Source organism: Idiotropiscis lumnitzeri, chromosome 1, assembly GCF_059441095.1.
Source record: "Idiotropiscis lumnitzeri isolate Australia: NSW breed Sydney's pygmy pipehorse chromosome 1, RoL_Ilum_1.0, whole genome shotgun sequence".
Lineage (NCBI taxonomy): Eukaryota > Metazoa > Chordata > Actinopteri > Syngnathiformes > Syngnathidae > Idiotropiscis > Idiotropiscis lumnitzeri.
This window is the reverse complement of record NC_142391.1, coordinates 35,255,002-35,267,368: the sequence shown is the minus strand read 5'-3', so window position 1 is coordinate 35,267,368 and position 12,367 is coordinate 35,255,002. Positions and strand designations below refer to the sequence as shown.

The 12,367-nt window shown below is 41.6% G+C and overlaps 1 protein-coding gene across 5 annotated transcripts; it reads right to left on the bottom strand.

The window, feature by feature from the left end:
- Window positions 1-1,409: 1,409 nt before the first annotated feature.
- On the bottom strand, window positions 1,410-12,293 carry ewsr1b (EWS RNA-binding protein 1b). 5 transcript variants are annotated; one of them, XM_088297782.1, is made up of 15 exons: window positions 12,173-12,293; window positions 11,686-11,722; window positions 11,458-11,509; window positions 9,429-9,594; window positions 9,091-9,310; window positions 8,750-9,003; window positions 7,824-7,962; window positions 3,760-3,797; window positions 3,188-3,217; window positions 2,998-3,113; window positions 2,805-2,934; window positions 2,641-2,730; window positions 2,419-2,545; window positions 1,999-2,352; window positions 1,410-1,889 (listed from the first exon to the last, which is right to left on the bottom strand). In XM_088297782.1, exons 1-15 carry the CDS (start codon window positions 12,285-12,287, stop codon window positions 1,853-1,855), a joined length of 1,905 nt encoding a protein of 634 aa, XP_088153908.1. In that variant the 5' UTR covers window positions 12,288-12,293; the 3' UTR covers window positions 1,410-1,852. The 5 variants fall into 5 exon arrangements, with proteins under 5 accessions (XP_088153908.1, XP_088153919.1, XP_088153937.1 ...); XM_088297793.1 differs by having other exon boundaries at window positions 3,760-3,794; XM_088297811.1 differs by having other exon boundaries at window positions 8,750-8,997.
- Window positions 12,294-12,367: the final 74 nt, after the last annotated feature.

Sequence of the window (12,367 nt, the reverse complement as noted above, 5' to 3'; positions counted from 1 at the left end):
CATTTTGGGCAGTGACTCATTAAGTGTTTGACTACGTCTTACATCTTGACCTTCAGTGTTGATGCTTCACAATGCTTCTATCCTGCTGCCATGTAATTTAGAACTTCAAACGTTTAATAAACCAAATTTATTATTCCAAGAAAAACAGCTAAACAGACAATTTTATCTGAGACAATATGAGCACAATATTTTTAAATACTGTACACGCGCTTGGCTTTTACTCACTATAATGAAGCCTTTGTGTGGCTTCTAAAAAAACAGTGAGACTGGGGCATCTTGAGATCATGGGACTGTCATCCTGCTGCAATTCTCCTCAAGCTGCATGACCTTCAATAACGATTGTATGGTGCTGTCAGTGTAGCTTTAGCAGTCTTGGGTATGTGTGTGATTAATATTGATGGACAGTTTATTAACAGCAAGATGTGTTAACCGGATGACTGTGCATCCAACCAACTGTCTAGTCAACACACTGAAGGCAGAGTAGTTCACGATTCACTGTTATATATTATTTACAAGTTTCTTCACATATCAAAATGTTCATCTGTTTGGGCAGCAAAACCTGATTATCAGGTTCTTTTGGCAAAGAAAAAAAAAGCTAAAACATCACCTGTTTGGGGCCTTAAGAGGTTGTAAACAAATAATGGTTGGTAGACTACAAAAACACATGGAGGGAGACTGCCAACAAGTTTTAAGTTCTAACGCAGCCAGCATCTTTTCACAAAATTGCAGTAACCACCTTTTGAAAATGAGTTTATATTTTGTAACTAAAAATTTTGTCTGTTCCACTGGAGCAGCTTGTGTTCTCGTGGTTTATCAGTTTAAACATAAGCGCAGAGAGAGAGAGCGAGAGAGAAAAAGAGAGCGAGAGAGAGAAAGGGGTGGCAGTCGTGATGAGATCATTTTCTGGGCCTGGATGAATCACCCACTGTCAGTAAAGAGTACGTAGAAGTCCATTAATCATTGAGAACTACTTCCCATGACGCTTGAAACTTATACAAACTTGCAATTTAAAACAAATTTGTTTGCAGGCATAATAAGATTCACGTGCTCAATAGTTTAGGATCAAGACGGGTAAAAACAACTTCAGGTTTACTGCTGGCTGAATAAGTCTCACCTTTCTACAAACTACGCCAACTTCTGGTACAATGATTAGACGCTGGAGTTGAGCAGCAAGCAAATAGGTTTACTTTCGTCAAAAAAAAGCACTTGGGGCTACACTAAATTAGAACACGCTACAATTTGACAAGGCCTATCAAATAGAGTAACAATACTTTCAAATTTAGACAAACATTTTATGTTCTGTACTTTTTTTTCCAGTTAACAGTCCCATCTACTGTGACTGTTGGTGTAACTCCCTGGACTCAAGTAATATTTGGCACCCCACAGAAAAACACCCAAAAGACTGCATATTATCCATAAAAGGTTTATTCCCCAAAATCTTTAAGGAAAAGGGGCAGGCAAATTTACAACACATACTGCGTTGATACAATGAAAAAAAACTATCCTGCATTTAAAAAAAAGAGACATGCACATTATAAGGTGGCATATAAACAAATTACAACAAAGTAAAAATGGAAGTGTAAACCGCACAGGATGTTTGAAAGCAGTTTGATCAACATATTGTCACCTTCCTAAAATAGTGGCCCAAGTCATTTTACCCAGAAAACTAAATATGAACCGAATACTAATATATTTTATATCAGGGTCTAGAATTGAATGGACTGATTAAGAATGCAGCCCTTTTTTTTGCCAAAATATGCCTTAGGCCATTATTATAAGTGACAATATGGAACCATAAATTAAAAATGCTCATCTTAAAAAACCATTCCCATAAAAGGAAAGCTTAAGAACTTCAATATGGTCTCTCTCTGCGCTCCTGGCGATGGTCCCTAAAAGAGAGCAACAAAAAGCACAACTCATCAACTGGTGTCACAGGAGCTTTCAGGCTCTTAGACCAGTAGCACTAGAATCTATTAACTATTTTGGCTCTTGTGGTACCTCATATCCATCTTGCCACCTGGTGGGCCCATTCCCCTTCCTCTGCCACCCATGGGTGGTCCTCCACGGCCGGAACCACGGAATCCGCCTCTGTCCATGCCGCCACGGCCCCTGAAGCCACCGCGATCGCCTCCCCTGAAGCCACCGCGATCGCCTCCCCAGCCTCCTCGGAAACCTCCAGGACCACCTGAGGGCCCGCCGCGGTCCATGCCTCTGCCTCCTCGCATTCCCATTCCACCTCTGCCTCTTTCGCCTCCAGAAGGAAATGGAGGGCCACCACCCATGCCGTCTGGTTTGGGAGCTTTGCATTGGTTGCACTCCATCCTCCAGGCAAAGTTTTGGTTGCCACAACCCCTGGAAGATAAAACACATTGAAGAAAGTGCTCGGACACTACACCAGTGTGTTAAAAAAATACTCACGGATTAGGACACTCCCAGTCTCCAGCCCTTTGTTGCATGTTGCCTCCTGTGGGTCCGCCTCGGCCCATGCCACGTGGGCCACCTCGGGGCATGAATCCACCACGGTCGCCTCCGCGGCTCATCATACCTAAAGGGGCAGTTTTGCACAATTACAAAAAGGCACTATGAAGTTCACAATGTGGAAAACGAATGGCCGCCAGGAAAGATGGCCTGTAGACTTACCTCCACGGCCCATCATGCCATCGCGCATGGGCATCTGGGTTTTACGGCGTGCCATTGACACCTTGAGCCTGCGGCCCTGAAACTCTTTACCTGTGAGTTTGACAACAAAAATGAGCATTTCCATTTCACACATGGCATGTTGAAAACTAAACTGGCTCGACTACCATCAAAGTGCTCCACAGCAGCTTTGGCGCAGACAGGCTCCTCATAGGAGAGGGTGGCGTCCCCTTTGGGCTTTCCCGAATCCTTATCAGTGTATATGTTAATAGCAAGCTGGCCAAGCCTGCGATTGAACTGGAGAGAAATTAAAAGTTAGCCTTGCGTTTGGTTCTGACAGTCTTCCACAGTTATTCTTACTCTAATTGGTCCGACGTGTTTAAAGAATTCAGCCATCTCGTCAATGTTGGCCTTCTCTGTCAAGCCAGTAATGTAGATGGCACAGTTCTCTGCATCGTCTTGTTCTTCAACACGTCCTAAAGAGAAGCATATTTTCAGTTAAACAAAACATCTAAACGATCAGCGTGTCCAATGTTGAAATTTAACTCACCCATTTCACGCTCTTCGCCACCCATGTGTCCTAAGGTGCAGTGAATGTGGGGCCAAAAGAAAGGGGTGGGGGGGGGGGGGGGGGGGGGGGGAATAGTCAGCGTATGCTACTCAAATCAAGTATACAACACCTGAGGAGTGCTACAAAAACAGTCCAGACTTCTTTATACACTGAGGGGCCACGTTAACCATCATAGAATACACACGATTGTAAAGTAAAATACCTCCGACCCCACGAACAATAATTTCGTGTTCTTTGAAAAGCCTCTCAGACCAATAAGTAAATGCTCCCCAAAAAGAGTTCGTATGAGATGGTGTTCTTTTCTAAAGTCAACCCAGTCACAAGTGTCATTCCCCCCCATTAACCTTTGGAAAACTGGTCAAACCATAAGCAATGCTGAATTTCACCAAACACCTCTGTGAAAATGGTCTCAGGCATTGGACAAATTTCCCCAATTAGGGTGTGTAGATAAAATCGAAGTTTCATCCCAAGATAGCAAAATGAATACTCGACATAATTGGAAGTTATTTAGGCTTGTAAAGGACTAACCAGTATAATTCTCGTTAACTTACCACCAGGCTTACTGAAGCCACCTCTGTCTCCAGCGCTGCTATGGGGGAATAAATGAAGATATGAAGGCCATTTCCCTTTTACAGCCACATCCATGGCTCGAGCAAAGTGGCTTGATTGAGGGAGTCAAAAACATTCTATCGAGGCTAACAGCAAGTCAAATCCCCCAATGTTGTTATACAGAGTAACTGAGGGGATCATGTGTTAACACTAATAAACTTGGTGATAACAATTTAGAGAAGGTTGAAAAGCATGTGACAGTAGCTTAACATTTGTAAAATGATTTCAGATGCATTGACAGAACTGTACCATTACTTTCAACATTAGGCTCTATGATACAAATGAAATATATAAAAAAAAAAAAACAAGGACAATGCATCTGAAAGTTAACCAATGCATACAATAATTTAAATGTTACACAGCAAAAACGTAAATAGTACATATTTTACAGAAGTAACCATTGATTTGTAAAACACTTGACGGGAAAACACTATTGAAAATAGGGATGCACCAATCAATTGGCCAGGATCGCAGACGATTTTCATAATAAAAAAAAATTGTTTGGAAATCGGTTTATCCCTTAAAATAAAATATAAGCTTGTGCACTGCTTTGATGGCTATCAAGAGTGATCTAAAAAAGTCAGCCTTTGTCTTCTGCTGCATTTTTATTAGAGAGAGCCACTTCGTGCAGTTTAAACAACACATTTGTATCGTTTTACTGGTATTGTTCAGTGTTTTTCAATGAAACAAGAATGGAACACTGAAGATGTATGCTGTTTGTTATGGAAGAGTAAAGAGAGGGGAGCGGAGTCGGCAGGTCAGGCTTTTTAAAGATCGGTTATCCGCCAGAAAATTGTGATCGGTGCACCCCTAGTTAAAAATAAAATACAAATTAAAACACCCATCATGCTCTGAAAGACCACCATCCTCAGTTGTTGGAAAATAAGGCGGACCCCCAATCAGTTTAAGATCCCTCCTGCGGGACTTAAGTTGGCGCCGCTGCACTGAGTACAGATACTTTCTAGAGAAAAGATGCTTTAAAATGGCTCTGTTACCTGTACGGTATAAATGTGACAAAGAATGTTAAAAAGTTCTCAATGTGATCAAACAGTTGAATTCCAAAAACACAAAATACAATTTTAAACATTTCAACATGACATTGTGACCAGCCCACCTCCCCTCGAACACCCCTGTGCAATTCTAAAATTTTTGGGTGAAATATTTAAGCCTATATCCTATTTCTATCGTTTCTGCAGCATTGCCAACCTACCACATCTAAAATTCAGTCAAATTTCCATTAATAAAGAAATCGTCATGTGAACACCATTTCATGAATGGCTGTTTTTGTTTTTAGTATGAATGGCTGTTTTTGTTTTTAGTAAAGGAACCACTGGACATTAAAGCTATTCACACGAAGTAATTCGCGTTTGCCCTATAACTTAATTAACTTACATGTGACAGATAAAATACCTTTAAGTTCATCCCATCCAAACCATCCCCTAACAAAAACAAAACTTGTCCGTGTATGTCATTGACCTTTTTGCCAATACCTGGACTTTCCCCAAAATAAATGTCTGTTTTCAATCAAGATGCCACTCTTTACGCAAACATGTTAAAGAAATTAACCTCAGAAATAGCCCATTTTGGATAGTTAAGTGTATTGTGGTTTCAGTCAAACCAGCCAACACGTTCACATTATGAATACTAACAGGCACCAACTATAAAATGGACCATAATGCACAGAGAGCCACAAAATAAAATAAAAAACTCAAGGGACATTTTGACCCCTTCTCAAATCATTAATGACCAAAGGAGTCTCTCCTCTTGAAAATCCCATCACTCATAAATGGGATAAAACATACAAATGCACGACCCAAAAAATATTCCTGGTGTGATTGAGTGGAAAAAATATTCCCAAAACCAAATAGGTGACATGAACCTGGTACGTGCCTTTAAATTCATTCTAATAAATTCCTAAATATAAAATCTGCATTACATTGGTTTTGCCCTCACCACTTCATAAAAACCGTTATAGCAGGGGGGAAATTTACAGGAGAAACCCATTAATACAAACGGTTAGCCACAGACGTAGCTCCGAAAAAAAGGTAAAGAAAAAGTAGCAAACCGGGAATGTCTCCCCACTTATTTGGCTCGCCTTTTGGTATAACACATGTTTCTCAGTAAGAAGAGCACCTTCACCCTTGCTCATTTGCCTTTCCATTAGGGCTGGACGATTGAGATATATATATTTTTTTTTAAATCAGGTTGCTGACTTCTCTCAATCTTTAAAATGTTGTCATTCAAGAAAACCACATAGAAATTTCAGAGGACATTAAAATACCCTGAAGGTACCATGTTGCCTGCATAACAAGCATGTAGCGGATGAGACTCTGCCGCCCCTGAGCGTTTCTTTAAAGCAGTTTAATGATACCCCGGATGGAGTTCACTTTAGTGTTAAACAAAGATACACACAAATTGTTCATTTAAATAATAAAATAAAAAAACAGGCTTTTGTTAAACATCGCTAGCGCTAAATTATATGGAGGATCTTATTCAAATGCTAACGAAAAAAATAGCACAGACCACGGAATAGTCCTTCAAACAACAAATATTCACACACAAACACTGTAGAAATACACACATTTAAGAGAACACTACTCAACAGGCACAGATTCCTCCCAATGTGTGAATTAATAGAATTCAACCGCAACTTTTGTTCTCAATCCAAGCGTGTACTCAAGCCATGAATGGCACCACACTGCCCGGAAGAGGCCAAAATACGCAGGGACAGCCAGGATTGTTTTTTCCCTCCAAACCCGTAATAGTTTGTTCTTTTACTTTCTTACCAATTAAATTTTATTTATTGGTATATTTAAAGTTGTGTTTTGAAATAGTCAAGGAATTCTCCTTACTTCAAAATTCAGCGATCAAAGCATCCGATTACTTTTGTCATACCAACATACCACATGACATGAAATACAATCCCTAAGATCCCAGGTTAGACCAGTAAATCAGAATACTTGAACAAAATAATGTAAAATAAATATGGTAATGCTTGAATGTGTGCAAAGATGCAAGGCATCAAGGGTGTGGATGTTGAAGAATGAATATGTAAGTCTTGGATTTCAGATTTTTACAAGGCCCTTTTTTACTTGGGGGGGGGGGATTATGCTCAATGTGCAGGAGTGAATGAACATGTTGCTTTGATATAGCTTTGAGCAGTAGATTAAATAAGTTTTGAAATTAATTATGATTACCCGCCCCCTCCAATAATCGTCCAGCCCTAGTTTCCGTTGCTGCCATAACAAAGACTCTTAAACACTGAATGGTGTTGCAAAAAAAAAAAAAAAAAAAAACCCGACCAAACACCAAAGTGAGCTTGTTTACGCGAAGGGCAAACAATTTAGGTGAGAATGTCGTGAAATGACAACCATACGCATATTTTTGTGCCTCAGACCGAATGTACCATTTCCAAGACCCATTTAATCCAGCCTGATGTTCTTGTCCTAAGTGCAAAACTCTTCTAAAAAAAAAAAAATACACTTTTACAATTACCTATTAGTGTACTAAGAAACAGTACAACATGAAGGACCCTGAACACTATCTATACACCAGTGAAACACTGAATTGTGAATCTTTATGGTGAATTGCAATCCAATGAATAGATAGCCATTTGAAGAATATAGTGACAGGATCAAGCAATATCTTTTGTCTAGCGTTTGTGATTAAAATCTCATTTGCAATACCCCATCACTATACAAATAGTTCATCTGAAAGCTTAAAGATAAACCTGTCCCTCCCTAAATTATGCACAGGCCCCAATAAATCCAAGAAACGTTTGACTTACCAAGGCAATTTAGTGACAGGGCTGAGAGAAACAATGGTGCAAAAATAGAAGCCTTGCTGTCCAGCAATTATTTTATAAAAACAAATCTTATAGTGGTCACCGAAAAAGCAATCTGGTGATCATCTTGCGCAATTTTACTTATTTGCCTCAGCCCTGCCCTAAGTAGCCATAGCACCTGCAGACTCAAAATACAGTCACATGCACAAGAAAGAAACTTACCCCATGCCACGACTCATGCCGCCACGGCCACGATGCATCATTCCTCCTCTGTCATAACCGTCACGGCCCCTGCCCTCTGAGTACCTTGAAGGCTCTGAGTAACCGGAGCCCCCTCCCTGGCTATCCTGTCTGTAATTATCTATAAAACGATAACAACTCCATCAGAATGTGTTCCCAACCAGGGCTGCCAAGATTAGTCGACTAATCATGACGTCGACGATTCACATCAAAAACAGTGTGGTATGCCTTATATGACATCAAAGCAGAAAAATCTCATGAACGGAGTGATGCGTGCATGAACTGGGAAATTCCAGTACTCAAAGTAATAACACATGACAATTGGCGCAAGCCCTCATTGGCATCACAGAACAATAAAACACATAAGTGTGTTGCAATAGACTATATTATAGTACAAACAAAAAATAGGTTGCTCCTAATATTTTTTCCCATTGCATTGATGGTGTAGACCAGGGGTCTTCAATCCTGTTCCTCCAGGGCCGGTGTCCTGTTTTACACCTCTCCCTGGTGCAACACACCTGAGCAATCGTTATCTAGCTTCTACAGACCTTGCTGATTATCTGATCATTTGAATCAGCTGTGTTGCAGCAGGGAGAGATGGAAAACCTGCAGGACACCGGCCCTCGAGGAACAGGATTGAGGACCCCTGGTTTAGACCGAATTACTACTATTAAATTACCCATTATTAGTGACAAAAAACAAAACGTTTGGGATAAAGGTTAAATGAAAAGCTGTTCGCTGCTAGCTAGTGCGACGTGCCGCAATTTACATATGATCCGATTAGTCGACAAATCGCAAGTATTGTTGGTATTTAGTCAACTACCAAAATTCTAATTTGTGGCAGCCCCATTCCCAACCCCTCCATTGACGTAAATGAAGCAGGAGAAAAATGATGGACGTAAACTTACTGTAATGGTTGGACTGATAGCTGGGCGGTCCACCTTGTTGGCCATACTGGCCGGCTGGGGGTTGCCCGTAAGAACTTGCAGCCTGGGGTGGATATGAAGGAGGGGCCTGCGGTTGGGCCTGCTGCTGATAGCCGCCCTGCGGTTGGCTGTAGCTGGTCTGCTGGGCCTGGTAGCCAGACTGCTGCTGGCCATATCCCGCTTGTTGGGAGTAGCTGCTTTGATTGTAACCAGCAGGCTGGCTGTTTGCACTGTAACTAATGGGAGACAAAAAACAATGCAGCAGAAAGATTGGCTACATTTGTTGCATCAAGATGGACAGTTTCTTGTAAATGGGCACACACCTCTGTGGTGCAGCAGGAGCTGGCTGCTGACCATAAGCAGGATAAGCAGATTGAGCAGTATAACCAGGCTGAGACCCATAAGACTGGGATGCAGCTGGTGCAGCAGCAGCAGCGGCGGCGGCGGCAGCAGCAGCAGGAGTACCATCATAAGCCTGTGCCCCATACGCCTGGGAGGACTGGGAGTAACCATGAGCCGTCGACTGGGCAGCAGGATAGCCAGCTGTTGAGCGCATAAGACAAAATGTTTTTTCAAACAAACGGGGAAATTACAACTTTGTATGGGGACCCACTCATTCTGTTCCAAGCCCAAACCCAACTGATCTTCTCGGATCACATACCTTGTGCCGCCTGGCCATAGGAGGAGCTGTATTGTTGCGGTGGCTGCTGCTGAGCGTAACCTCCAGCAGTGGGGGTTGCCTGGGTGTACGCGCTATCAGCGCCAGCGGCAGCTGCAGCAGCAGGCTGGGCATATGATCCATAACTTTGCTGGCCATAACTCTGCTGCTGAATTCAAAGCAAAATAAAACAACGATATCAGACAGCACTTTGATTTTGTATTGGCCAATCAAAAGACTCAACAGCGGGTATATTTATAAATCACGGCCAATGCTTTCCACTAATTGTACAAGTATTTATGCAAGATAATTAGACTATTAAGGTGGTACCTCATCTTATTGAGTGTCAAAGGCTTGCGAGTGTTAGCTAACTTAGCAAATGTTTTTTCGTCACGGTTCACTAAATGTTGCAAAGCCCCTCGTCAGACATTCCCAAAGTTTGTGTAGTCTCCATCACACTTAGAAACTGTTGAAAATGACTTTCTGACAAGAAAAACTGTCTGTGACCTCCTAGCGAACGATTTGCATCTTTTAATAAACCCTGGCTGAAGTTATTAACTTAGTACATTACATTCTTATCTTTTCCTGGATCAGAATTATTTCAGTCAAATTTCTCCTCTGTGCTACATTAGATAAGCAATTTAACTTCAGTGTAGGGCTGGGCGATAAACCGAAAATTTACCGTAACCGAAACTTATTACAATGGTCGACATAATTTCGCCCATGTCTGTAAATTCGGTGTTAAAAACAAAAGAACAAGAAAAAACAAAGTCTTGTCTGTGGCTATGTTCGTGCCCCTTCAAGACGGCTACGGCGCGTGTAGTCACGTGACTCCACCCATCTGAACTAGAAAGAAAACAGATGACGCGGTCGCAGCTGGCGATTCAAATCCAGAAGCGGCTGACACGGCTGAAAACGAAGTAACGTTAGTCGAAGTTGGTCCTGTTGCGCTTGTCCCGAAAAGAAATTCGACATCTGTCATTTGGAAATGTTTTGGGTTCCATGAAGACAATGTTTGAGCAAAAGAACACGAACTACAAAGTGCGCCGTAAGCACCCAAACAGCGCGTCCAACCTTTTCTTTTTCACCACCCACAACACAACCATGCTGCGCTAAAAGTTCAAAGTGAGAAGCAAGGTTCGACAAGTGGCAACAACCCATAACGGAGGAGACACCATAAGAGAGAACGTCTCAGAGGTGGATGCGATAGCCTAGCACATAGCTCCTCTAGTTACAATGGAGCGCACGGGATTTAAACACCTCATGAAAGTAGCCGGCAAGAGGTACGATCATATTTGTCGCAAACCGTACTTCCCAATATGGACAACATCGGGACGGGAGATTTTGCATCCACATCCGACTAGTGGTCGAGTCGCAACATGGATCCCTGTTTGAGCCTGACTGTGCATTACATAGACGACAAGTGGCGACTGCGCACCAGAGTACTCGAGACGGCACAATTTCCTGATGATGCACACTTGTTTATTTGGCATTTCATTGACATTTTTTTTTTTCATTTTATTTAGCATTTTGTTTACAGGCCACACTAGCTCCTTTGCACATGGCATTATTTAGATTGTTTACAAGAGACCTTTACACAAATCTAGGCCTTTGCAAATGGCATTACAGCATCTTGGTTCAATCTATTTGCAGAAAAAGATTTTGCGAGAGGTGTACCCCTTTTCTCCTGTTCTTTGTGACATTGTTCCAGTCATGCAAATCAAGCTATTTGGAATGTTTATACAAATGCGTACCAGTTGGTCAATAAAAAAAGTAGTTAATGTTCATTTCCTGCATTTATTTTGATCCACGGGGGAACTTATCATACATTTTTCATAATTGAGGTAAAATTGCTCAATTTATCACAATATTGATTTGAGGTCATATCGCCCAGTCCTACTTCAGTGCTTTGTTAATTTTTTTTATCTAAGGGTATGAACATTGATTTGTTAAGTTTCCTTACGTGGTGAATGAAGGAGATAAGTAATCATTTGGGCGCATTAAAGAGCGCAGGCATACAATCACCATTTACCTGGGCAGATTGTCCATAAGCTTGGGACGCCGGAGCAGCATAGGAAGCATACCTGCAAATAAGGTAAGTTTATGAGATGGAATGCAATTGACTCGAAATGAAAGCAGAATGGCGACAGTCGTCTAGTGCATCAGTGAAGCACATGTGCTCGCTAAACAATGAACGAGTCGCAGCTACTAAGTAATTCGACTGGCAGTAATAATCACAGTCTGTTAGTTGAACACTTACCCCGGTTGAGAACTGGACTGGTTGTAGGAGCTGTAATCTGTGGCAAGTCAAAAAACACAAAGTACCATTGTTAAGATTTGAAGCGCAACCAGCTGCGATGCTATGTTAATGCTAACATCACCAGCCCGCGGTTTGAGCGCCATTCAACCGCGACACATGAATGGCGAGGTTTCAACTATCATACGATTAACAATACGTATAATTTGACAAGTTCTGATTACCGATATTAAAAGAGATTGAGAAAACAGAGACGCTCGTCTAAACGAAGAAGAGAATGTGGGGGTTTAAGGCGACGTGCGTCGAAGAATTACGTTAGGCCTTGTGCCAGGCGCCAATTCGTAGCAGTACATACTCCCTTTAATAAAGCTAATAAAAACGAATTCTGTAGACACAGTCTCTTAATAAATATAATAAGCACTCGCGTGTGACCATATAATTCAGTATTTCACACTCGATGTCAAGAAAATCTTTCAAAAGCTACACTTACCAGGAGCCGACGCCATTTTGCGTGTCTTGTAAGAGACGACTGGACAAAGTTGATTGTTGGAGAGACGCCTTTGAGTGCGCAACAACCACGAAATATCGCGAGATAACAGACTCATCCTTTCAAATAACGCGATACTTTGTTTGACACCCCCCCTATAACAACTACTACATTATTGTCTTTCGAAACGCTTTTTGT